The sequence below is a fragment of the Phacochoerus africanus genome, chromosome 8, assembly GCF_016906955.1.
Source record: "Phacochoerus africanus isolate WHEZ1 chromosome 8, ROS_Pafr_v1, whole genome shotgun sequence".
Taxonomy (NCBI): Eukaryota; Metazoa; Chordata; class Mammalia; order Artiodactyla; family Suidae; genus Phacochoerus; species Phacochoerus africanus.
This window is the reverse complement of record NC_062551.1, coordinates 144,778,846-144,806,737: the sequence shown is the minus strand read 5'-3', so window position 1 is coordinate 144,806,737 and position 27,892 is coordinate 144,778,846. Positions and strand designations below refer to the sequence as shown.

At 44.0% G+C, this 27,892-nt stretch overlaps 1 protein-coding gene across 4 annotated transcripts in view; it reads left to right on the top strand.

Moving 5' to 3' along the window:
• The window catches only part of IL12RB2 (interleukin 12 receptor subunit beta 2), a 78,368-nt gene that overhangs the window by 38,054 nt on the left and 12,422 nt on the right, over window positions 1-27,892 (top strand). For all 4 annotated transcript variants that reach the window (XM_047788715.1, XM_047788717.1, XM_047788716.1 and 1 more), the window contains 4 exons: window positions 8,181-8,400; window positions 17,475-17,675; window positions 24,207-24,305; window positions 24,396-24,554. In XM_047788715.1, coding sequence (XP_047644671.1) covers window positions 8,181-8,400; window positions 17,475-17,675; window positions 24,207-24,305; window positions 24,396-24,554 — 679 coding nt within the window. The remainder of the gene's footprint in view (window positions 1-8,180; window positions 8,401-17,474; window positions 17,676-24,206; window positions 24,306-24,395; window positions 24,555-27,892) is intronic.

Sequence of the window (27,892 nt, the reverse complement as noted above, 5' to 3'; positions counted from 1 at the left end):
AGGCAGGTGCGGGAGCTGCTGGGGCAGCCCCGTGGCACAAGGAACTCGTCTAAACCTCAGGCTGCAGCCAGATCAAGTGCTCTGTGGTGGGGCCCCATCAGACCTCACCGGGGAAAGGAAGCAAAGTCATGCGTGTGGTGGGTAATTTTTCTTTCTTTTTACTTTGCTCAATACTGGGAAACCTGATGAGAGGGACACCCCGCCCCTGCAGAGGGGAATTTCAGGCTTTGGCACTAAAGGAAGCCCCCAAGTAAAACCCTGTCAGCCTGTGAACACAGAGAGAGCACGTTCTCTTGCAGCTGGGGAAATGGGAGGTAACCTTTCGTTTTTCAGGATATTTCGACTAGAGGAGAATGCGTTGGTGCTGAATGGGTCCAGCTCTGTGTGGGGGAAGGTGGGGATGTGTGTTGTATGTGTGTGAGCGCACGTGTGTGAACGCGTGTGGGTTTTGTATGTGTGGGAGGGCTGTGAAGATGTGGGTGTGAGTGGGTGGAAGATGTGGGAGGGGGTGTGTGTGAGGGGGTGTGGGTGTGAATGTATCTATATGTGTGTGTATTTACGAATGTGAGTGTGTCGAGGGTGAAGGACCTTTGTTCTGGTTTCCACGAGTTACTCATTTTCCCACACCTTAGTTTCTCCTAAAAGCTCCGTTTCTTCAAAAATATCCTGTACTATTTTTTTGCCCTAGCTGCTTTTAAAGAGAAAAAAAAAAATACTTTCTATGTTGAAGCCAAAAAGCAAAGCCTAATCTATGATGACAGCAAAAGCATCTGGGTATTGTTAAAACAGAAAATGCGGTAACAGGTAGAAAATGTTTGTGAACAGCCCCAGTGTGTGTCAGAGCCCTTGTGGGTCAGAGCCCTTCATGGGGGGTCGCCAGTTCTTTCCCTCAGATTCCCTCTCTCATCTCCTTCCGTGCAGAGGTGCATGTTGTTTTCTTAGCTTTGATCAAGCAATTCAATCTATGATTCCAATACACTTTTCCTTTCATTAATACACCTTGTATCCTTTAGGACGAAAATCACCTTGAAAAAATAAATGTAGTGTATGAAAAGATATGACAGCGGGTTAAAGCCACATGAACCTTGCCAGTTTCCTCTATACACGTCTTCATTTCTCACTGTCTTGATCATAGCGAATCACAAACTTTTTGACATTGTGGTTCAGGCCATGGGTCTAAAGGGGAAATACCTATGTGCACATGGAGCTGAATTCTCTCCTTCACTCATTCACTCACTCCTTCATTTATTCATTCAAACGAACGAATATATTAAAGCCCCGCCGTAGGCCTAGAGTCCATGTTGCATGATGGGAATATGGAAGTGACAAGCCAGAACCATCTTCTGTGCCCTTGAGCTCACAGTCCAGCCAAAGGACAGAGGTAGCTGTGCAGACAGTGGGAGCACTCAGCTGTTAAGGAGGAGTTCAGGTTCATCTGTGGGTGGTGGTCCGGGGGACAATGGCCAGTGGAGCACGGAAGGGGTGAGGAGCCAGAGGACCTTTCTCAAGGGAGTACTGGAGCCCACCCCAGAGGAACAAGTTAATCAGGACAAGGGTGGGAGAGCAGTTGGCAGAAAGATCCCCTGGGGACATGACTTTGGAGGTAAAGGATCACATGAGTGACGTGCTATCCCATAGAAAGATAAAGCAAGCCACAGAGACAAGCAAGCCACATGTGTAATTTAAAACTTTCTCATAGCCAGGAGTTTCCTTCGTGGCTCAGTGGTTAACGATCCCGACTAGGATCCATGAGGACAAGGGTTCGATCCCTGGCCTTGCTCAATGGGTTAAGGATCCAGCATGGCGGTGAGCTGTGGTGTAGGTCGCAGACGCAGCTCAGATCCTGTGTGGCTGTGGCTCTGGCGTAGGCCGGTGGCTACAGCTCCGATTAGACCCCTAGCCTGGGAACCTCCATATGCTGTAGGAGCGGCCCTAGAAAAGGCAAAAAAAAAAAAAAAAAAGAACAGTCCAACCTATATCACATGGCACTGACGGGATGAATTGTTTGGCCTCTTCCTACAAAAGAGATTCAGTAAAAGTAGAAAGTACGATCTGTACCCTGTTTTCTCTTGTTAGAGGACAAAGGTCTGCTGTAAATCCTCAGGGAAGATTGGCTGCCACGATTATATAATCCTAGGAGGCATCCAGCCTCAGAATCAGTATTTAAATACAAAAGCAGCAGATGGGAAGATGAGTTTTCAAGTCTCTCTCCTTCCCTTTCCCAACTCTGTCCCATCACAGTCTGGCATAGACTGGAGATATTTTCAGACAGAACAGGCTGCTCTTCCATGCCTACTAGTCACACATACTATATATCATCTGCGATGCAGGGAACTGGGGTTGGATAGTAGAATATGGTCAGTGACAAAGATAGGAGTAAATAGAGAATTAACAGAAGACAGAAAACAAAGATGGAGGGAGAGTTAAAGCTTTGCTGTTAAAAAGTTTTGCTGTTTTTCTAGCTGCAAACATGATAGAAATCATTACACCAGGATAACTACCAGAAGGTACGACTATCAATTAAATCAGCCCAGAGGAGCAAAACATCTGGGGAATGTCTACTAAATGTCAGCATGACAGCAGTTAAGCGTTGATCTTCCAAATAGAGCTGTGCTACCTGGGTTCAAGTTCCATCTTTATCACTTACTGGTTGTGTTTTTTTGTTTGGTTGTTTGGTTTGGTTTTTGGTCTTTTTAGGGCCATACCCAAAGCATATGGAGGTTCCCAGGCTAGGGCTTGAACTGGAGCTATAGCTGCTGGCCTACACCACAGCCAGAGCAACGCAGGATCTGAGCCACATCTGCAATCTACACCACAGCTCACAGCAATGCAAAATCCTTAACGCACTGAGCAAGGCCAGGGATCGAACCTGCATCCTCATGGATGTAGTCAGATTCGTTTACGCTGAGCCACGACAGGAACTCCTGGTTGTGTGTTTTTGTGCAAGGTGCTTAACCTTTCTGTGCCTTACTTTCCTCATGACTACAGTGCAGATAATAATAGTATATACTACATGAGGTTGATGTGAAAATTAGTGAGAAAGTTGTGGGAGTTCCCGTCGTGGCTCAGCAGAAACAAATCCAACTAGGAACCATGAGATTGCAGGTTCGATCGTTGGCCTCGCTCACTCAAGTGTGTTGAGGATCCGGCATTGTCCTGAGCTGTGATGTAGGTCGCAGACGCAGCTCAGATCTGGCATTGCTGTGGCTCTGGTATAGGATGGCGGCCTCAGCTCTGATTCAACCCCTAGCCTGGGAACCTCCATATGCCGTGGGTGTGGCCCTCAAAAGCCAAAAAAAAAAAAAAAAAAGAATTGTGAAAAGTGTTTGCTAAGTCATTGTTAGGAGGCAAACATTGTGCATGACATCAAGGAAGCAAAGATGAACTGACAGGCTAGTGGGAAAATAGATCCAGAGATTTTCAGTACTGTGGTTTTTTTGTTTGTTTTTTGTTTTTTAAGCCCTCATACAGAGGTTCCCAGGCTAGGAGTCGAATTGGAGCTGCAGCTGCTGGCCTACACCACAGCCCCAGCAATGCCAGGTCCCAGTGCATGTCCGCAACCTACATACACCACAGCTCATGGCAACACCAGATCCTTAAGCCACTGAGCAAGCCCAGGGATCAAACCTGTGTCTTATGGATACTAATCAGATTTATTTCCACTGAGCAAGCCCAGGGATCAAACCTGTGTCTTATGGATACTAATCAGATTCATTTCCACTGAGCCATGATGGGAACTCTACCAGTACAGTGATTTTTAAAACTTGCAGGTGAGGGTTGTCTTTTGAGACACTCCTTCACTTTGGACTGGGGTTGCTGAAGGTAGTCATGGGTTCTGAAGTCAAGGTACCCAGGCTTACACCCACGAATTATAGGTACTGGGAGTTCATTTCATAGCTCAGTGGTAACAAACCTGACTAGGACCCATGAGGACGCAGCTATAACTCCAATTAGACCCCTAGCCTGGGAATCTCCATATGCCGCGGGAAGTGGCCCCAGAAAAGGCAAAAAGACCAAAAAAAAAAAAGTGAAAATGTTACTTTATCAAAAGTACAGTTTTTTTAACATCCTAAGAAAAAATGATGTATTAACTCACAGAAATATCCTTCCTATAATATACTTCAAAACAAAAACAGGGGCACTGCATTCTGAAATGTGCCAAATTTTGTCCTATCGTGGATTACATTCACCAAGTTATTTTTGATGCTGGCAGTTTTTTCAGGCAGCAGATTTCTTGTAACAGGTTTATGAGGGAGCTATTCACTCTGCTTTTCAGGCAAACCTAAGTCAGAAAGGCTCATGTCACTAAGTTTAGGTCATTTTCCACAGGATGGAGCCAAAACAAAAATGGAGAGAGGCAGTGGGACAGGTTTTCCTTTTTAGTGTATTCTTATCCGTAGGAGAGGGTGACAGTGTCAGTAAGACCACTGGCTTGCAACCGGCTTTCAGCACTGCCCAAGAAGAGACTGGAAGTACCCTGTTTTTGAGATGCTCCCAGGGGGCCTGGACTCAGCCTGGATATAGCCTTTCTCGCTCACATCCACCAGGGGGCGTACTAAAATTTCACATTACTTTTCCTGTGTGGACTTCCTGAGTGAGTTTCTTAACCTCTCTAAGCTTTAGCACACTCATCAAAATGGGAACTTACAAGGAATAAACGTGACAGTAGATGTGAAGCTCTTAACTCATGATATGGCTCAATTAAAGGATAGTTTCCCCCTTCTTACTCACCCAGTTTAAAAAAAAAAAAAAGTTTATCTGAGAAGAGGCAGCTGGCTCCTCAGGCCATGGGTCTTTTGAGTTGATGGTTTGTCTCCTTGAGGCTCAGGGCCTGTTGGCTCTGTAAAAAAAAGAATTCTGGATCTCTCCCCTCCCCAGATTGCTGACCTTGTGCCCCTTGTTAAGGCTCCATGTCAGCATGTACCACAGCCTCACGGTTACAGAGGCTGCTTTCAGCTCTGGGCCAGAAGGTTGACTGGGGATCCAGCTATGCAACATGGAGCCTAAACTCACCAAGTTCACAGTCTCAGGCTTTCAAGTAGAAGGATAAGTGGGCCAGAGCGGAGGGGTCACACCTCTAGATATCAGGAGCCCAGGATTCTTCTCAGCTCCTCCATCTGTCCCTTGGGGGTCCTTAAGCAAATCTTCTAGTGTTTTTGGGGCTTAGTTTCCCCCTTGATACGTCAAACACTGAATTTTTAAATTTTTAAAATTTATTTTTTTGCTTTTGTCTTTTTACGGTCACAGGTGCAGCATATGGAAGTTCCCAGGCCAGGGGTTGAATCAGCTGCAGCTGCCCACCTACGCCACAGCCACAGCAGTGTTGAATCCTTAACCCACTGAGTGAGACCAGGGCTTGAACCTGCATTTTATGGATACTAGTTGGGTTCGTTACTGCTGAGCCACAATGGAAACTCCTGAATTAATTGTTAATCTATAGACTCGCTTCCAGTTCTGTTGTTCTGCGATGATATTCCATTCCATCAGGTCCAGGTATGATCCAGGGGTGATGGGTTATATGCATTATTTGCAAATTTGATGTTACTCTTTTTTTTCCCCCAACCAACCTAATCACACTGTTTTCAATTGATTCAGGAGACTGAATGCCCCTCTGGCCAGATACCTGTTTTCCCATTGGCTCATTGAACTCATTGACTCTTTTGTTCTGTGGACCCCATTGGACAAGTTAGGCCCATGTTCCAGTTTGGAAGGAGACCAATTACCTGAGAGACGTTAACCTTTATCCCCAAATTGACATTTTGTACAAGCATAACTCAAGGGACACCCTATCACTTTGTTTAACTTCTCAGTGATATTTGCAACTGAAAAATATGGGGCTATAAAGAGAAAATGCAAGGCCTGGGTCCAGGCTCTTGGGTGCCCTCTGGGAACCTTCACTCATCTTTCTGATCCACCTGTGTTTACTGGATCCCTGGGATCAGCTCGATTGCCACAGCAATCATTAGGTAGGTGCGTTGCATGCAAGAGGGCCTGACATTTCCCCGCCTTCTCTCAGCACTCTGCCATTGGATTGCATGAGCTTGCTGAGGTGTCTATAAAGGGCAGTGAGAGGGTGGTAATACAGGCTGCAGTTTCCATAGTTGCCCCTTGGGTCCCTGACAAGAATGGGGAGCTTTGTGGGCTCAGTTAACTCATGGGGAGTGCCTTGGGGTCAGGGTACATGGGGTAGGGGTAGGACTCCTCCCTCTGGAACTGCAGAGGAGACAGGTAGAGAAGGATGGAGTGAGAAAGAGCAGAGGGAATGGTCTTCCTAGCCAGGTTTTGCTTTAATTTATCCTGCTTTTTCTCCTATGCCAAAGAGCCTATTTATTAATAACAGTTCAGAATATCACAGTGTCAAAAAGCACTCACTTGTTTTCATCCACTCGACAGGCCTATGAGATCAGCCATGATGGACGTTTGCAGTGCTAACTTTTCTGGTTCTCATCAGGACACAGGCTGTCTTCTAGAGAAAGGCTGAACAGGCACCCCAAAGTGCCTCCAGCAGCATGGCATTCACCCAGTGCATTGACCATGGCTTATGATCCCGTCTTGGGCTCTGTGGACCCAGAAGGGCACCTAGAACAGGACCTGCATTACTCAAGCTCCCAGAGCCTGAACGTATAAAAAGCTGCATGTTCCTGCATTAATTCACAGTGAGAATTGCAGCTGTTGGGCCAACCAGAAGGCTTGAGTCAGCAGATAGGCACATCCTTTCCCAGCATAATTATTTCAGAAGCCAAATTGTAATCAGAAGGCCAATTTTTTCACTTAAAGTGTAAGATACACATTTTAAGTGAACCAGATGTTCATGCGAGCCCGGCCTTTCCTGACCGATAAACAACATAGGAAAGTGAATTATCAAAACATTGCTTAGGGAGCAGGGAACCGGAGAAAGGGGCACCTGCCAGTCCTAAAGTGGGTCCTTCAGCAGCTGGAGGCCACCCTGCACCCCTTGGAAGGAAGAGCCTTGCCAAGAAAACTGTGATGCTTAAGCCTGGTGAGCCACGCCCTCGTCTCCCTGCACTAGGATGGACAGGCACTGCTAAGTGCAGGCCTTGGCTGCTCTCCATTGCCAGTGCTTCTGCCTCCCGTGGTCCTTGTCCAACAAGGTCACAATGCAAATAATTAGCTTTCTGCTTACTTTCTGGGATTGTTCCCAAACTGTCTCCACTGGAATTCTTTCACTACCAAAACTTGTTAGTCACACATTTATAAACAGTGTCTTGGTTTCCTAGCACAGATGGCTAATTCAATTCACTCAAGAGTGCCTTTTACTAGTTTAGCCCCTGAAAATCTTGTTTTTTGATTTCTGGAGCAGCATTGTATTTTCTGTATAAAAACCCATACACATGTGTGTTTCACAGATTTAGAAATGGAGATGCAGAGGGGCTGAGTGCCTTGCCCAGGGTCACACAGCTGGTGACTGGTAGAGTTGGAACTCAAACCCAGATCTTTTGAGTTCAGATCCCTCGCCATTTCCATTGACTGTACCATCCTATTAGGAAGTTTCATTCTGAAGCAGGAAAGGAAAAGCAGTGTGTTTTTAATAATTAATTTTATCCTGCAGTGTAGCCCTGGGAAAGCTGTCTAGTCAATTATGATGGAACAAGTAATGTGAGAAAAAAGAATGTATACATGTATGTGTAACTGGGTCACCATACTGTGCAGTAGGAAAAAAAACATATGTAAAGAAATAAAATAGGAGTTCCCGTTGTGGCTCAGTGGTTAACGAATCTGATTAGGAACCATGAGGTTGGGGGTTTGATCCCTGGCCTCGATCAGTGGGTTAAGGATCAGGTGTTGCTGTGAACTGTGGTGTAGGTTGAAGAGCGGCTCAGATCCCGTATTGCTGTGGCTCTGGCGTAGGCCGGTGGCTACAGCTCCGATTAGACCCCTAGCCTGGGAACCTCCACATGCCACAGGAGCGGCCCTAGAAATGGCAAAAAAAAAAAAAAAAATTACAATAAATAAAAATAATGATAATTAGTTTTTAAAAATGTTAAGTGATTTTTTTTTTTTTTGAATAGCAGGGGGTGGGCGGGGGCATAAAAGTGTATGGTGGAGGGAGATGAGAGGATGGAAGTGAAAAGGTCATTCAGATGATGTAGCCGCCTGTTGCAGATGGTCATGAGGTCCTGGCACCAAGTATCATAGTAAGTAGATGTATTTCATTGCAGAATCTGAGTCTATCAGAGGCAAGAGGAAAAATCCTCCACTATCAAGTGACCTTGCAGGAGGTCGCAGAGGGGAATGCCACACTACAGAATATCACTGAACGCAACTCCTGGACCTGGACCATACCCAGAACTGGCATCTGGGCTGTGGCTGTGTCTGCAGCTAACTCCAAAGGCAGTTCCCTGCCCACTCGTATTAACATAGCAGACCTGTGCGGAGCAGGTAAGTACCATCTTACCTTTAATACTGCCTGTGGGAAACTGTATCTTATTAATCTCTTATTTCTCTCAGACCTAGCCCAGGGTCTGAAATGAGTAGCACAAGAGTTTATACTTTGGAGTTAACAGCCTTCAGAGGCTGTCCGAAATTTCCACTCAGTGAGTGTCCTTGGACAAGTGAATTAACATCTCTGAGCTTCAGTTTTCCCCTCTCTAAAGTAGGGTTTGTATTACCTGAATTGCAGGTCATTGTGAGGTTAAATGCAGAGACTAATACATAGCACATACTTAATAAACATTAGTTAAGGAAATATTAATTATATTAAATTGAATACTAATATCTGGCTAAATTTTCCAGAGGCAAGAATAATATATGTTGTCAAGTTCTAGAAAAATATTCCCCTAGTCAAAACATATTTTAAAACCAATAGTAGAGTTCCCGTTGTGGCTCTGCAGGTTAAGAGCCTGACTAGTAGCCATGAGGACGCAGGTTCGATCCCTGGCCTTACTCAGTGGGTTAAGGATCCAGCGTTGCCTTGAACTGCAGTGTGGGTCACAGACTCAGCTTGGATCCCGTGTTCCTGTGGCTGTAGTGTAGGCAGTGGCTGTAGTGTAGACAGTGGCTGCAGCTCCGATTTGACCCCTAGCCTGGGAACTTCCATATGCCGCTGGTGTGGCCCTAAAAAGACAAAAAACCAAAAAAACTAAGTCCAATAGTGTAAATGAAGTTCTGGCTGTAACTGTAACTATAGTACAATTTTGCTATACTATATATCTTTATTACACAAATTTAGATATGTATCCAATTACCTGCACTGAAAACCTATAACTATCTGTATACATTTTATAGCTGCATCCCCTGAAAATGAACTTGTCAGGAAAAAAGCCAGTAATTAGTCAAGGAAATAGATATGGAAACTATTTCTCAAGATCTGTTTTATTATAAAAATATTTCATGTCAGGATCACTGGCCTTTTTCCAAAAATGCCTGATAGAATGAAACTCTGTAATCAGATTCTTCCTTAAAATTCAGTATAACAGTTTTATCTACATATGGGTCTAGCAATGATCATTTTGAAGAAGCATCTACCAAAAATGGGTACCTTATACATGCTGTTGAATTTTGGTTATCGATCTTTTCAGTCGTGTATCCGTAAGTGTTTAGTTAAAATAGTAGATAAGTAAGTACTGGTAAAGCAAGTAAATATTGAAGTAACCTTGGGTTGGCATGTGAGTTAGGAATTGCTCTTAGGAGTAAGGGTTGCTTTTACCAGAGGCTTGAGTTCGGTGGCTTATTCATTCCCTTGCATAAAAAAGGTTTGGAAGTAGACAGCCCAGGGCTGGTGTGAGAGCTTCATAACATCATGAGGACTCCCACCTCCTTCCTTCCGTACCCACTCCAAGTTGGTTCCCATCCGCAAGATGGGTGTGACTCAGGATGGCTGCTAGAACTCCAGCTGCTTCCCTCTAGGCAGCAGAAAAGAAAGGAGAAGTCTCAGCCCTCACTCCTAAGGAACTTTGTCCTGGGTCACAAAATAACATATTGACTCTAACTGGTCACCTGGTCACCCCCCCCCCCTTGCAAAGGAGGCTCAGAAATACATTGTTCCCTTTGCTAAAGAAGATGAGGAGAGGGTAGGTGACTGGTACTCTCTCCCTCATGTAGTGAAGGTACCTAAGGCAGAAACCTGAAAGACTAGACAGATTAACTGTGGGGCAGAGGAAGAACTTAAATTTTACATCTACTAAAGTAAAAAAATTTTTTTTTTTTTTGTCTTTTTGCCATTTCTTGGGCCACTCCTGTGGCATATGGAGGTTCCCAGGCTAGGGGTCGAATCGGAGCTGTAGCCACCGGCCTACTCCAGAGCCACAGCAACGCAGGATCCGAGCCGCGTCTGCGACCTACACCACAGCTCACGGCAACGCCGGAACCTTGACCCACTGAGCAAGGGCAGGGATCGAACCTGCTACCTCATGGTTCCTAGTCGGATTCGTTAACCACTGCGCCATGACGGGAACTCCAGTAAAAATATTTTAAGACCTCATAAAGAAGACTTTAAAACGCAAGAAGCGATTTAACAAAAGTGTATGTCACATTTTTAGCAAAAAGATGATTATCTATCAATATCTGACTTATTCAAATAAATAAAAAATCATGGGATATAAGCAGGCAACTCAAATATGAAAGGAGCCACACTGATGTAAATATATGTTCAACCTAACTAGCAATCAATGTGATGCACATTTTGAAAAAAAACCCATGAAAAATCAAATAAGACCCAGAAAGAGTAAATAGAAGTAGCATAACCCATATTGGTGAGTGTGTGGGATAAAGATCTTCTTGAATACTGCGGGTGGGTGTGTAAATTGGTACAACTTTCTGAAGAGATGTTTGGCAGCTTGGAACACTAGCAGACTTTAAATGTGAACATATCTTTTGACCAAGAAATTCTGCCATTAGGAATGCATCTTCAGTCAGTAATAAGGCGTGAGCTTAAACATGTGAGCACAAAGATATTTGTTGAAATGTTTTCAAAACAATGAAATAGCACCAACAACCTAAATATATGATAAGAGAGGATGGATTGGTTGATGGCCCTCCCCCACCTTAACTCCATGCCAGCATTAAAATGATGGTGCAGCTGTGTCTTTACTGACATGGAAAGATGCACATAATAAGTGAAAAGTAGGCTTTCAAAAGTATACATGGGATGATGTCATTTAAATATATGTTTATGGAGTTCCCGTCGTGGCGCAGTGGTTAACGAATCCGACTAGGAACCATGAGGTTGCGGGTTCGGTCCCTGCCCTTGCTCAGTGGGTTAACGATCCGGCGTTGCCGTGAGCTGTGGTGTAGGTTGCAGACGTGGCTCGGATCCCGCGTTGCTGTGGCTCTGGCGTAGGCCGGTGGCTACAGCTCCGATTCAACCCCTAGCCTGGGAACTTCCATATGCCGCGGGAGCGGCCCAAGAATAGCAACAACAACAACAACAACAACAAAAGACAAAAAAAAAAAAAAAATATATATATATATATATATATATGTTTACACATTTTAGCATAGTACAAAAAATCTATGTGGAAATAGTAACAGAAGTCATATTTACGGTATGGTTTTACAGGTGATTTTTTTTTTGTATTTAAAATTTTGTCTTCAATGGATAAGCACCACATATGTAATTTTTAAAGGAAATTCTGGGAGGGGAAATTGAAATCTTACCACTGATTGTTTAATATCTTGTTCTTGCTAAAATGTAGTGTGTCGAAATGCCTTACTTCTTTAAGCCACGCTGCAGATGGGTCTTGAACATATAAGCCTCTTGAATTTTTTGGACCCATTCCAGGTTCTTTATTTAGATTTGGAAACAACTTCTCAAAGTGACATATTTGTTATATTAGAGTTGGCCTCTTCTTTATTCAGTTATAATTTATTGAGATTACTCTCTAAGGTCATAAGTCCAACAATAGGTAAAAAATACAGACAAGGTCCTACAGTTATATTTTGACCCGGGGGAGGGGCAAACATATAAACAAGTAAACTGCAGCACAGAATACATGTGCGATGAGAGGTCCACACCGGATGCTCTAGGAACAGAGCAAAGGCGAAGCATGGGCCCGGAGAGGAGGCAAGGAGTGAATGGAGAATGCCAAGGCAAATTGGTGTTAGACAGGTGAAGGATTGTAGGTGAGTGGGCGTGAGGGTTTGTTTTCAGCTGAGATCTGAGCAGGCGTCTCGGTTGAAAAGAGGAACCAGGGTGGGAAAGAGTTGAAGATAAGGGGAGGCGAAGGGATCATTAAAGGAATGAAGTTCCTGGGGAGCTCAAAGATGATGGGATCTAGTAGCAGCAAAGATGTAAGAGGAACGCTTACTCCTCTCAGAATGGAGAGGTGTTAAATGAGGGTGGGGCTTAATAAGATGAATGTGGAGCGGTGGTCAGGTAGGAGATTGAAATGGTTCCTTAGAACTGAGCTCTAGCTAAGGTCCTGGAAATCTCAAGATCCTATTGCTTCTCCAAAGGCCCCACCTGAACTGTCCAATACGAGTAGTTGTGCATCCCAGGGAGACCTGGAGGACAGGTGTTCAAATCACACGGTCCCATCCTGGAGCCCACCGCCCCCATACAAATTCTGCATGATCTCTAGGAATAGCATACCATAAGTTTTGTCTCCCTCTCTTTTCATGTATGTTCACACTACTCACCTAAATAGCTTTTCTTCTAGGAAAATAAAAAATAACACCCCAAGAGGCAGAATTACCTTGATTTTGAGAAAATGGGGACAACTTAGCTGTAAAAGGCATAGGCCACAGCGTGGCCCATCAAGAAGCTCAAGAATTATTCTGTTGATTTATGATAAAAATTGAATGTGTGCTAACCCATCAGTCAACAAGTAAAACATGTTTGATATTTCAGACCATTCCCTGTGCTCAAGAATTCTGGAAACTATGGCATGAATCAGAAGCCAGTATAGCCATTAACAGAGGCCCCCGCATATGTCAGATTGAGGCCCCAGGAGGTGAAGCAACGTAGCTAAGATCATACATCCAATTAGTGGTAGGGCTGGATTGAAAAGCCAGGCCACCTGTCTCTTAGGTGGGCACTTTTTCCAAATACCTTATGAACTCCATAACTCTATTTAGAAGCTCTCAATGAACTTGGAGATGGAAAGTTGAATGATGGGGGCTAAAGGAAGAATTCTGAAAGGTGTCAGAGAGGTGAGTTGTTTGCAGAGTTCTAAAGGAAAGAGCATGACCTGGCCAACATCCAGAGGAAGAAATCCAGGAGGGCTCCTGGCAACTGTGATGACTCAGAGGCTGGGCAATGCCAGGTTGATTTACTTAGCTAATTCCAGAGAGAGCAGTGGTTAGAAAGGCTCCTGGGCTATTTTAGCCCATCACCTGGCAAAGGGTCTTAATGCTCAATACGTATTTACTGAATGAATGTACTTTGTTTTCAAAAAAACACAAAACAAAAAAAAAAAAGCAAAAACAAAATTGTGGCATAGCCAGAAGATAAGGTACCAAAGCAGATGAAGATCAAAAATCATGGCTGGGACATCCAGTTCCTAGTAAGGTAGCTAATACACAGGTTCCAGGCTCTCTCCACCCAACTTGCCCAAAAGATGCCACAAGAGAGATCTGGATGGCTGAATGCCTGTGAATGGGGAATAGCCATGAAGGGAGAGGGCTGAGGTAGCACTTGCTGGTTGCACTTCTCTCTCTTCCCCTTGTGGCCCTAAGAATGTCCATCCACCCAAGCATTTTATGAGGAGGCCGGAAAATCTGGAGGGCAGGGCAGAGTAACTTCAGGGAAGCCCTGGAACTTAACAAAGAGGGCCTGAGATTTTTCTCCTGCCACCCACCCCCTGGCCTGGAAATTATAGAAAAGAAGAGCAGCCCCATCCTTCATGGAGAGCAGTGCCAGCCACAGAGGCATGGGTAGGTTCTGGAGCCCCTGAGTATGCTTACAAGGAACCAAGGGACAGGCACAGCTCAGGCTGCATCACTACAGGCTCTCTGGCTTCCCACCCGAAAAGCTCCCTCTCCCCATCTAAACTTGCTTGGAGGATCAGGAGCTATGTCTAAGCTCCCCCCCACCCCCCACCCCCCACACAGAAAAATAAAGGCCAAGGCTGCTGATCAGTCTGAGAAGATAAAACAGGATCCCAGAGGAGAAAATTAGGAAAAAGCTGAGGGGCTCAAGTTCTGGGAAAGAAAGGCAGCAAATGGGACAACTTGTGTCATAAAAAAAATATAACCAACACAACAAATAGAGCAAGAGTTTAGAATAAGCATAGCAAGTATCCTTAGAAAGATAAGAGAGAAGGCTAGCAACATGAATCAGAAATAGGTGGTTGTGGAAAAGCTCCAGATAAATAGATTTCATATGGAAAGCTCAATTGCTAAAATAAAGAACTCAGCCAGCAGGTTGAATAAGCAGAAAGAACTCATCTGTAAATTGAATGAGTGAGTGGAAGATTGGGTGAGAAATGTCATCAAAAGAGGGAAAGGATTTGAAAAACAAGAAGACTTAAGTCACTGAAAGAACAGAAAGAGAAGTAGTGACAACCACCTAAAAGGCGTCCCAGAAAGAGAAAAAAAAGCAAATGAAAAAATATTTGAAAATGTTTACCAAGAATTTTACAGAATGTCGACAGAGGGGGAGGTGATGCATGTATGCGGTTAGGGGTATATGGAAAGATCGCTGTACATTCCACTCGATTTTGCTGTCAACTGAGAACTGCTTAAAAAAATAAAGCCTGTTTAAAAAGAAAGAAGAAAAGAAAGTGAGTACAGAATGATCAAGCAGGGTTGCTCCCGAAAATACAAAGATGAATCTATATCAGAAATATATGTCAATGTAAATCATTACATTAAGACTGAAAGAGAAAAAAAAAGCGATATGTTCTTAACAGATAGAGAGATGTATTTAGGGATTTTCCTGTTGCGGTGCAGCAGAAACGAACCCAGTGAGTATCCATGAGGATATAGGTTCAATCCCTGACCTCCCTCAGTGGGTCCAAGGATCCGGCATTGCTGTGAGCTGTGGTGTAGGTCGCAGATGTGGCTTGGATCTGGCATTGCTGTGGCTGTGGTGTAGGCCGGCAGCAGCTCCAACTCAACCCTAGCCTGGGAATCTCCATATGCCGTGAGTGCAGCTCTTAAAAAAAAAAAAATGTATTTAGTAAAACAAAATTTTTAGTAAATAAATAACATTTTATAAAAATTAAAATATTTCAAAGCTATGAATAAAAGAAAACTTTTTAGCTTTTTAAAGACTTTCTACCAAAAACATGAAGCAAACATCATCTTTATAAAGATGTATAGAGATGCCTGGGAACATTCTTTTTAAAAACTAGCAACAAGATACAAACAAAAAAAGGAAATAAGAGATTTAATTCAAAGATCAGAAGGAGGAGATATTTTAAGTATGCAGCTAATAAGATTATTACATGGCAAATTTAACAAGGGCAATAGACAAATTATCAGAACTAATTAGAGAGCTTAGCAGGTTTGCCAGAATAAGAATAATATACACACAAATTAATAGTAGAAAATAAGGTGCCATTTAAATAGCAAACTAATATGTATCAAGTGTGTCGGAATTAACCTAACAAAGAGCGCATGAGGAATTTTAATTTCAGTTTTTTGAAACTCCATTTAAAGATAGAAAAGGAGACGCAAATAATTTCGATGAAATAGCATATTTATAAATGGGACCATTTAACATTGTAACAGTATCCATTTTCCCTGAATTAAGCTGTAAATTTAATGTCTTTCCAGTAAAAATAGCAGTTGAAATTTTTTAGGAGTTAGTTTGATTAACTGATTCTAAAAGCTGAGTGAAACAATCAAATTTCATGAATACCCCAGACCATTTTGCAAAAAGAAGAGTAAAATGAGGAGGGACTTTACCCATCAAATAGTCAAGTGTCGGAGCTCCCGTCCTGTCGCAGTGGTTAAGGAATCCGACTAGGAACCATGAGGTTGCAGGTTCGGTCCCTGGCCTCGCTCAGTGGGTTAAGGATCCGGCGTTGCCATGAGCTGTGGTGTAGGTCGCAGACGCGGCTCGGATCCCGAGTTGCTGTGGCTCTGGTGTAGGCCATTGGCTACAGCTCCGATTCGACCCCTAGCCTGGGAACCTCCATATGCCACGGGAGCGGCCCTAGAAAATGGCAAAAAGACAAAAAAGAAAAAAAAATAGTCAAGTGTCCCTGAGCCTCGTAATGTGACCAGTGTACTCTGGTGAAGAAGCTGACCCAGACCCAGACCCTGAATGTGTACGACAGGGAGGGTTTCACACTTGGAAAGATCGACTCACTGAGTGGAAAAAATAGTAAAGTTTGTTCCCTTAAAAACAAAAACCAAAAAACCAAAAAACAAAAAAAACCTTCAGTTAGATTTGGCTTAAAAACCTAAATGTGAAAGGTAAAACCAAGAGTCAGTGGGGGAAAAATATAGTTGAGAATGTATTTGAGTATATACTCTGGAATGGAAGGAGTTCATAAATGACTCAAAATACACAAACCAAGGATGAATTTACTTGCATCAAAGTAAGTATTTATGTGCGACAAATACATCAGAGAGGTTACCAGAGAGTTGAAAGACTGGAGTAAGATACTTGTAGTGTTGAAAACTGACAGGTGATTAATATCTAGAATATGAAAGCTATTTCTGCAAATCAGGAAGAAGACAGGAAACTCAAAAAAAATCAGCAAAGTATAAGATGGGGAAAGTCAGACAGCTAGTAATATGTGCAAAGAAGCTTAGCCTCATAAGAAGTGAGAAAATCAAAATAAAACCACAATTAAGTACCACTTTACCCATGCCAGATTGGCAAAGTTAGAAAGTCAGAAAATACCAAGTGCCGGTGAGAACCCTCACACTTTCCTCGTTGGAGTGTCAACTGGTTGACTATTTTAGAGATCAGTCTGGTCGTGTTCAGCGAAATATGCGAATTTACTCCGAGCAATTCTGTGTATTTATATAGAGAGACAGTCTGGCAGAAGCACTCACAAGGAAATGCAAAAGAATGTTCATTGCATCCTTGTCTGTGTCAGCAAAGAGTTAGAAGGAACCTACTGCTTGTCACTTGGAGACTGGACAAAGGGTCTGAAGGAATGAGCTTGATTTACATGTAGCAGCAGGATGGATAGAGCCTACAACTTCATGTTGAGTAAAAAAACAAGTCAGAAAAAGCATTAGATTTACTTCTAACACGTTTCATGAACATACAACACGTAAGCACAAAGCCACATATTTTCAAGGCTATATCTAAACAAATAAACATATGGGAGCTAGACCAGAAAGATGCATATTATGTTCACTGGAGCAGGTACCTTTGCGGACACAGAAATGGGACATGAAATAGAAGATGAAGGGGAAAATAATTCCACCAATAACATTACTCGGGCCTGGCACTGACGCCAGCTCTCCGAGAACTGAGAAGTAGGAACTAACAACTCTGTGGACCTGACTGAAGTCCTTTCAAAGTGGTTCTTGCTACACCTTTGCCAGGATGCGTTGTTTTTTATATCTTTGTCCCCATGGTTTTGTTTTTGTCGCTGTTCCCCATAAAGGGTTGCTGGCTCCTCAGCAGGTTTCTGCAAACCCAAAGGGCTCGGACAACCTCCTGGTGAAGTGGACGTCTCCGGGGGAAGGTGCCACTGCTGTGCAGGAGTATGTGGTGGAGTGGAGGGAGCTCCATCTGAGGGGTGGCATGCAGCCCCCTCTAAGCTGGCTGCGGAGTCCCCCCTACAACACGTCCACCCTCATCTCAGGTACTTCATTATTCACCATCTTTCTAATGAGTTACAAAGTACACATTTTCCGAGGAAATTGCAGGCGGGAACCCAGAGCCATGCCTTCAGTTCCAGGCGGCTGCATGAGAAGAGGGACAGTTAGGACCTAGAACCCATGGGGAGGCACCACTACAGCTGTAGAACACCCACTGATCGACTAAAAACTTCACTATGTATGGAAAACTCCTGTGCCTGGTACGGTGCTGTTAAGATGGAGTAATGAACCCAGCAGGCATGGCAGAGAGCTAAGTAGTAACCTGCCAGTGTGATGGACACCTTACCTTTGGGAGTTCACTTCATTCTGAGCACGATCGTGTGTTGCAAGAGTTACTACACCTGTTATACAAACGAGGAAACCAGGAGATCTTTCATTCCCAAATTCTGCTGCTTACAATTTGTGTGGGACTAAGTCCAGAATTATCTCCGTGATGATTGGTGTCTCTGGTTCTCAAATTCCAAATCTGTGGTTATAATCAAGTGATAGAAAGCATCTGAAGGGAGTGTCCGTTGTGGCACAGTGGAAATGAATCCAACTGGCAATCATGAGGTGATGGGCTCAATCCCTGGCCTTTCTCAGTGGGTTAAGGATCCAGAGTTGCCGTGAGCTGTGGTGTAGGTCGCAGACATGGCTTGGATCCTGCATTGCTATGGCTGCAGCGTAGGCCAGCAGCTGTAGCTCCGATTTGACCCCTAGCCTGGTAACCTCCATATGCAGTGGGTGTGGCCCTAAAAAGCCAAAAAAAAAACCCAAAAAAAAGAGCGTCTGAAAATATATTCAAATGATTGAACAGAACTTAGTCTTTTTTTTTTTTTTATAACAATTTTATCTTACCTTTGGAGCAAGTCCAGAATTTCTGTATCATACAATATGAATTTAAACTAAAAAGAAATCCCCCCAAAAGTCAACCGTTCAATCCTGAGCTTAAGCAACATTGGACCATTGGAAAACAAGATAGGCAAAGGCTCGTTTAATCATTTTCATAAATGATGGCTGTGGTGCGTGTCTTCCTCTCATCAGAGTCTGACGCTTGCCCTTTAGCTGTCTTTGTAGCAACTCTCCACGGGGCTTGCTGTTCCTGACCCGTCAAAAGAATCCTTAACCTCTTTTCTCGGAGGAGAGATCTAGTTGGAGTCCCTCTGCAGGTGGTTGACATTTGCCAAAATAAACATTAGAGGGCAAGGTCCCAAGTTCTTTTCATTTTTTTCAAGTTCTCAATTCACAAACTCTCAAACTCTGAAGTCTTACTCTGTTCCCAGTAAAGTTCCAATATTGTTTCGCATGTGGAAGGCCTCCCTTACTCACCAGTGAATGTGTTTGAATCTCTCAAACATCCAAAAACCATATTAGTAGAAATTCCTTGTTTGAGTCTTCCAGAAGAGAAATAGTATTATTTGTATATCAAAATTAAGTTAGTGGAGTTCCCGTCGTGGCTCAGTGGTTAACGAATCCAACTAGGAACTATGAGATTGTGGGTTTGATCCCTGGTCTTGCTGGGTTATGGATCCGGCATTGCCGTGAACTGTGGTGTAGGTCACAGACACGGCTCGGATCCCGAGTTGCTGTGGCTCTGGTGTAGGCAGGCAGCTACAGCTCCAATTAGACCCCTAGCCTGGGAACCTCCATATGCCGCGGGAGCAGCCCTAGAAAAGACAAAAAAAGACAAAAAAAAAAAGAAAAGAAAAAGGTTAATTAGATGGTCACTTGCTCTAAAAGCTTGTTCCAGGATGAATTTCGACCAACAAGGCACACATGCCCATGTGTGTGTGCTGATACATTCAGAAAAGCCAAAAGTACAGAATTTTGCTCCTTATATTTTTCTCCTACTAATTGTTGTTCTGCAATAATTCAGAATCATCAAGATAATTAACATTAATCGAGGTCAGCAGTATCACCCCAAATTAAAATGCAGGCACATGTATCTTCTGTATGGCAATGAGTGTGTTAATTTAATGTGTCAAAAATGTCCACGTGACTTTGAAAGAGTAAGTTCAGCAAAATGTTTAAAAGTTCTGCAGCCAAATTATCTGAGTTTGAATCATGGCTCTGTCGCTTACTAGATTGTAAGATCTAGGGCAAATTACTTAAATTCTCTGTGCCTCAGTTTCCTTATCTGTAAATTAAGGATAATAATATTACCGCCCTCCCTGGGCTATTGTGAGGGAAAACATTTTGAATGGAGCCTAACACATTTGAAGTGCTGGATAATTTAGTTATTATTATTATTATTATTACTACTACTACTACTATTTGTGATGGAGGTAAGATTTTTAATAGGTTTTCAAGCTCTAAATCCCATAATAATTTCGTTATACCATGACAACCATTGCACCTGTCCAGGAGGATACACACACCCTGCTTAAGGAGACAAGACTTTCACAAATGAAATAAACAGAGTACACCACATGGTAATATGTGAGCCGATCCTTAGCCATACGCCTCTCTTAGCGTCTAGCTCTTCAGACTTCTAGTGGATTGTGCTCAGTTTTCATCACTGTACTTAAAGGGAATCCTGCCTGGCTAACGCAGTGAGCACCAGAGGATGGTGAGCAAGCCCCTAGGGGTCTGGAACTTTTCACGTGGAAACTGTTTAGCCTGTAGAGGAGAATTCTGGATGGGGGTGGGGTGGTTGGATGACTGTTGTTGACCTGCACATAAGAAAGAGTATGTGTCCTTTGTTGTTCTGCAGAGCAAACCTCAGGCTCACTGCATAAAAATGAAAGGAAGAGAGATGTCAGCTCAGTTTTGAGAAGGAACTTTCCTTACATGTGGTGGTCTTTAATAGGACAATGGACTGCCCCTCAAGGCCATGTGTTCTCTGTCCCTAGAGTTGTTGCGGTAGAATCCAGTTTCCTCTAAGGTTGTTTTACCCATCAAGTCAGATGTAGCAGTGGATAGAAAAGGCCTTAACGGAATCTAAACTGCTCTATAGTTATAAACACTTATTATAAACTATACTAGGATTTACTCTGGGATAGTTTGAACTATATAGTCCCTATAGTGCTTTCCTTCTAGGAATTCTGGGAGTTCCCATCGTGGCTGGAGTTCCCATCATGGCTCAGTGGTTAACAAATCGACTAGGAACCATGAGGTTGCGGGTTCGATCCCTGGCCCTGCTCAGTGGGTTAAGGGTCTGGCATTGCCCTGAGCTATGATGTAGGTCACAGATGCGGATCAGATCCCCCGTTGCTGTGGCTGTGGCATAGGCCAGAGGTTACAGCTCCGATTAGACCCCTAGCCTGGGAACCGCCATGTGCCACAGGTGTGGCCCTAGAAAAGACAAAAAAAAAAAAAAAAGGAAAGAAAGAAATTCTGCAATTCTACATAAAATAGGCAACAAGAGAGAATTTTTCCCCTTATTTAGGAAACCACAGTGTTTTTAAACTCTTTAGACATATTCATTTGAATAAAATCATTAATACTGGATAACTTTTTTTTTTTGTCTTTTTGCCTTTTCTAGGGCCGCTTCCCGCAGCATATGGAGGTTCCCGGGCTAGGGGTCTAATCAGAGCTGCAGCCACTGGCCTACGCCACAGCCACAGCAATGTGGGATCCGAGCCGAGTCTGCAACCGACACCACAGCTCACGGCAACGCCAGATCCTTAACCCACTGAGCAGGGCCAGGAATTGAACCCACAACCTCATGGTTCCTAGTTGGATTCGTTAACCACTGCGCCACGATGGGAACTCCAATACTGGATAACTATTAATTCAAATTCTTCTACTTGGAGGCACTTAACTATTGGTTTGTGTTGATGTTACATTCTGGAAATAGACACTTAAAATTTAACTAATATTTATCGTGAATTCAAAGTAACCCTCTCCAGTCAGGATGACAGATGACTCATTGCCATCAGATTTTCTCCAGCCTTTTTCCAGCATCTGGCTGGGGCACAGATGGCTGCTTTGGAGCAGGCTACAGTATAGTCCAACTCCTGGATTATAGGTTGGTGGGGCCTAGGCTAGAAGCTGTCAGCCCTCTCTTGTTTGGGTGGAAAGGTTCTTACCTTATAGAGCCACTCCCCCACACCACCCCACCCCACCCCCCTACCCCTGGCTCTTTTTAATGGCCATACCCATGGCATATGGACGTTGCCCGGCCAGGGATGGAAGCTGAGCCTCAGATGAAACCTATACTAGAGCTGCAGCAACACCAGATCCTTTAACCCAGGAATTGAGCCACTATAGTCAGATTCTTAACCCAGTGGGAACTCCTAGAGCCATTCCTTTTACAAATAGGTGAACATCGAGGTGTCTAGAAAACCTCCCCTGATGCCTAGCTACTTGGGTCCCTCTTCTGCATGCTCCCATCATACTTTCTCTATGATTAAGCCTCACTGCTGATCATTTAATGTTTGCCTTCTCCCACACTTAGTAGGTAAAATTAGCTTTCTGCAGAAAAACCACCTAAGAGATGGTTTCTGAATGTAGAGACAGAGCCTTTGCCCAAGCCTGCCAGGTGTATATGTGTGCATAAGGGCCTCAAGAAATGAGCCTGGAAGTTGGGGCTAGACTGTAGAAAGAAATTAAAATGTTGAGTGTAGGCTTTGTCAGCCGAGCAGCAAAAGCTAAGGCATTTTTGATGTGGGGAGCAGGCGTGATTGGGGTGTTCATGGAAGAATTAACTAGTAAAATAAGAGTTCTTAAGGTCAGGACGGGGGAACAAGCTTGCTCAGGCTCCACTCCTCATAGGAAGGGAAATGTCAGCTGAGTTATGGAGCTCCTTTTCCTCCCTCCTCCACGAAGCGCTGGCTCTTCATCAGAAGAAGCCCACAGCCTCTGGTGCAGCAGTTCCCAAGGCCTCTGCCCAAACTCAACACTTTGCTGGGCAAAGGGCACTGACGCCATTTGCCTAATGCTCATATGGAACTTCCCCATGGCACGGTGGTTGGTCAGCCCCTTCCAGAATTGCAGACCAAGCAGCCAGGCAGCAGCCCCTACCAAATGAAATATGATTTCATATTCTATGTTGCCCTTTGGGCTCCTGGGTCTGGATGCCACCCACAGGGCACCTTTGGATTACAGGACTAAGGCGACTGCAGCCTTGCTCCATTTCATTTCGTTCATGAATACAAATTGGAACTCACCCATGGCATGAGTTTGGATTTCCTTACGGTCCCTTCTGACAATATCAGTTGCATGTCTGAGTTTCATATACTACCTACTAGCTGGACTATTTAAGGGACGGTAGATTTTTTTTTTTTTTCTTTTGTCTTTTTAGGGCTGCACTCGCAGCGTATGGAGGTTCCCATGCTAGGGGTCGTATCAGAGCTGTAGCTGCCCGCCTACACTGCAGCCACAGCAATGCCAGATCCAAGCTGCGTCTAGGACCTACCACCACAGCTCACAGCAATGCTGGATCCTTAACCCACTGAGTGAGGCCAGGGATGGAACCCGCAACCTCATGGTTCCTAGTCAGATTTGTTAACCACTGAGCCATGACGGGAACTCCAGGGACAGTAGATTTTTATATAAAAAACGCACTATTTGGCAAATCATTCTGTGATGCAAAATTCCTCTTCCTCAGAAGAAAATATTGAACCCTAATCAGTTGTTATTGTAGGGGACCAGATCTACCTATGGCAGGGCAGTGACTCATATGGGGGAGTCCTTATTCCGATCACAGGATATTACACTTAGTTATGTAACAGAAATCATCTTTTTTCTTTAAATTTTTATTGGGAGTTTAAAGATATGTCATGGGCAGTATCTATGAGAGGGGCCTTTTTCTTTATAGGAAGTAGAAATCTGAGATGCATGGAAATAAGGAGTTTTGGTGGGGAAGTGTGCTTTGCCAGTAAACCTCATGCCTGACAAAACATTGCAGAGTGTGGGATTTTGAAAGCTAGGAAGGAATGCTAACATCCCCGGGTACCTTCCAAATCTTCCAAGCTGTGAAGCAACTGAAATCTGAGTGGAACATGGTGGGGGAAAGTTGAGGGTGGGGAAAAGGGGGGAGGAGCAAGGCACGCTGAGTGTGCCCTGATTAGTCACACCCGAATGTGTCATCCCACGCTGTCCGTCACATCCTGATAAGTATCGAAAGAATTAGAAGAGCCTTTCAGATGCTCTGCCTACACAACACAGCCTTACTTTTCTCAAAACAGCAAATCATTTATATGTAGAAGTGAAACTTTTTCATCGAAGGTGACTTTTGTTTCAAAAGCTGTCTGGGTGATTGTCTTTAAATTTTTGAACCTGAATAGCTTTTGTCTCCTCGATCATAATGACCCTGGCAGTAACTCAGGTTGGCCTGTTTGTTCACCAGGAGGACATTTGTTCATCATCGGGAGCAGGGGCTTACAGAAGCCGGTGCCACGGCACATATGCTGCTGAGATTTTATAATTCAGTCGTCCCTTTACCCTGAGTCTAGACTGTGCCTAAATATCTTCAACCTAAGAATGGGCAAGAAATGCCTTGACTGCATCCACATCACATAATTAAATAGCTCCCTTTCGTGACTCACATGTGATGCCTCACCTGTTATAATAAGACACCTTCTTCCTTGCAGACAACATAAAACCCTACATCTGTTATGAAATCCGAGTGCACGCACTTTCAGGGGACCAGGGAGGATGCAGCTCCATCCGGGGTGACTTGAAGCATAAAGGTGAGTCTTGGGACATTTTGCCCAGATTTGCTTTAGTTTCATGGTTTGGATTTGGAGGGTGACAAAAGCCTCCTGTGTTCTCCTTCACAGCACCACTGAGTGGCCCCCACATTAATGCCATCTCAGAGGAAAAGGGGAGCATTTTAATTTCATGGGACGAAATTCCAGCCCAGGAGCAAATGGGCTGCATCCTCCATTACAGGATATATTGGAAGGAACGGGACTCCGATTCCCAGCCTCAGCTCTGTGGTATGTGCGAGAAACCAAGGCAGCAGGGCCTTTCTAGGTTAGTTGTGGGGAAAACACAAGTGTGTGAAAGTGCTAGCACCACACCCGGCACTTAGCAGGCATGTGGTAAATATTTGTAAAATTCATTGAATGAAGAAAAATAGACATCTAAAGGCACTCATACATTCACACACACAAAGTTACTGAATATGTGTTACATGCTAAGCAAATTGAAGAAAAGTTAATGGATGAGACCCTCCAGGAAGCTTATTTATATGGGCAGATACCATTTCAAAAAGCAATAAAGGCGCTTCGATACTATTAGGATAAACCCTTGAGGTTTGCAGTTAGGAGAACCTTTGAATCCCTACATTTGCAAATATCATCATAGCATATTAGTTTCTCCTTAAATGGATAAAATACAATTTAAGTAACTCCTTATGACCCATAATTATGCTGTAAGACTAAAGCAGTTCAATTTTGGCTGGAGCATTATCTCAAATGATTTCATCACTCATTCACCGAGCAGCTCCGAGTCACTTGCCAGATTTAATGTTCCAATCTTTGATTTACTCAGGGTTTTCTTTCGTGTTTCCTGGCTTCAGCTTCTCTTTAGTATTTCATAGGCAGTTGGCTGTCTTTCAGGAGCATTTATCATAAAGAAGCAACATTTCATTCCTTCATGAGAACTGTTCAGTCCAAAAGGAGTGTGACAAAGCCAGCCTGAGATGTAGGTGCCAGAGACCTGCCTGCAGAATGGTCTTTACCTGGGAAACTTGAGGAGTTGGCCTTCTCTCTCAACCTTAAATCTGCAGTTTTGCTTTTCTAAAAGTTATAACTTTTAAAGCTAATTTATTTCTTATTGTATAAATGATACTTGTACATGGTAAAAGCATTCAAATAGTTCAAAAAGATATGAAGGGCAAATTATTGCTTCCTCCCTACTTAAGCTGTGAGAAGCTCTGTGTTCTTCCAGAAAAAAAAAAAAAGAAAAAAAATCTTAATGCATATACTCGCATACATTTGGGGTAACCATCTGTATTCTGATCTGCACCTCACTTTTTCCTCTCATTGATACATACTGATTTTTTTTTGCAGGGGGGCGAGCCGCACCTGAGGCATATGGAGGTTCCCAGGCTAGGGGTCGAATCCGAGCTATAGCTGCCAGCCACAGCCACAGCTACAGCAGTGCCAGGTCTGAGCCACATCTGCAACCTACACCACAGCTCACAGCAACACCAGATCCTCAACCCACTGAGCAAGGCCAGGGATCAAACCCATGTCCTCATGGATACTAGTCAGGTTCATTACTGCTGAGCAACAGCAGGAACTCCAATAATACATACTGAGACCCTTTCATATTAGTCCATGTGGACTTGTGTCACTCTTTGAAATAACTCTATAGTATTCCACTATAAGACCTGGCAATAATTCCCTTAATAATTCATCATTACTAAGCACAACTTATCACTGAACAGAACTGCTCCCCACTGTCAGGATAAGTCAGCTCTGAAATGCACTCCAAAAGGTGATGAATAAATTGATCTTATCACAAGCCATTTGGAATGCTTCATGTGAAATTTGCTCCCTCCAAAATTTTCACTTTGACAGAATTTAGACCGAGATGTCTATTTGCATCAAGATCAAATGATTAGGAGTTCCTGTTGTGGCTCAGCAGGTTAAGAAGCCGACATAGCATCCCTGAGGATGCGGGCTCAATCCCTGGCCTCACTTGATGGATTAAGGATCCAGCATTGCTGGCAGCTACAGCTCCAATTCTACCCCTAGCCTGGGAACTTCCATATACCGTAGGTGAGGCCATTTAAAACAAACAAAAAAAATCAACACGGTTAGATGGTTTTTAAATCTGCTCTTGCAGATGGTAAAGAAATTGCCTACCTCATCTACAACAAATATGATGAATCTAGTGTCTGTGTAAGGGGTGTGTTTGTTTTTGCTTTGTTTTTGTCTTTTTAGGGCCACACGCTCAACATATGGAAGTTCCCAGGCTAGAGGTCGAATCAGAGCGGCAGCTGCTGGCCACAGCCACAGCCACAGCAACGCAGGATCCTTAGCCTACGGATGGAGGCCAGGGATCGAACCCGCAACCTTATGAATATTATTCAGGTTCGTTACTGCTGAGCCACCTGGGGATTCCTGTGTAAGGATACTTTAAAGAGAGAAAGTGCATATTCAAAGCTCTGTCTTGTACCAGTTAGGATTGTTTCCCTTTTAGCATTTATAGAGGAACGAGACCTGATCCCTGTTTTCAGAGAGCTCACAGTCTCCCTGGGGAAGATGGAAAAGGGCCCAAAAGTGATATTAAGTGCTGTAATCAAGGACTGACCACTGCCTATTGCATTTAGCAACCAGAAATCATTGGCGAGGCCACCAGTGCAGTTTCAGTAGGTTGAGGAGGAGGGGAAAGGCCTCCAGAGAGGGCCCACAGCAGCACAAGGAAGATGGTGTTCCCCGGAGAAGGGGTCCTGCCTTGGGTGTCTTCTGGAGCCGCCCCTAGAAGCACAAGTGCAGCAGGAGCCCTCGGCCATGCCTGGGCAGGAGTGGGGGGCAGCACTGGGGCGGGGCATCTGCATTTCCCAGGTGACCCCGGGGCCCAGCCACTCCTCTGGAAGTTTGTGGATGCCCTGTGCCACTGCTCTGTGTGTTGTCACTGGGCTGTTTTTGCCAGGATGAGGACAGAAGCCATGGCAACTAGCTCACCATTGTTTCCCCCACACCTACAATACAGCCAGGCACCCACTGGGTGCTTAATGAAAACAGTGTTTTTTGAATAACACATGGGTGAATACCACCCTGCACTTTTTTAAACTAATGTAGATGATTAGGTAAAAGCTAATTTCCGGTAACCCGTGCAGTTTTTGCCTGAGACCACTTGACCTTCTCAATGTCGATCTTTCAGGTGATTGGCAACCATCGCATCTTCCTAAACTGCACCTTTTTCATTTAACCACCAAGTTTCAGAGCTCAAGGACTGAATGGCCTCCTTTATCTCTGCCGGAGATCACAGCCCAGACAAGGCGGCCGAACCAGTATTTCCAGCATGACTTTGTTCTCCCATTACTCAATTCAACCTATTTGCCAACCAAACTGCTGACACCAGCACCCTTGTCACTGCTCCCCCACCCCACCCCGCAGTTTCTATTTTTGTTCTTCGAATATACAGAAGTGTACGCATTTATATTTGTGTAGACACTTTTTTGGCCCAGCCCAGCAAATCACTCAAATCCCTTCCTTTCTGTTGCAACGTCTCCTTCTCTCCCCAGAGTTAAGGATGCCCTCATAGGCAGACAGCTGACTCTGTGCTTTGCTGGCCTGTGCTTTGCTGCAGCAAGAGGAGC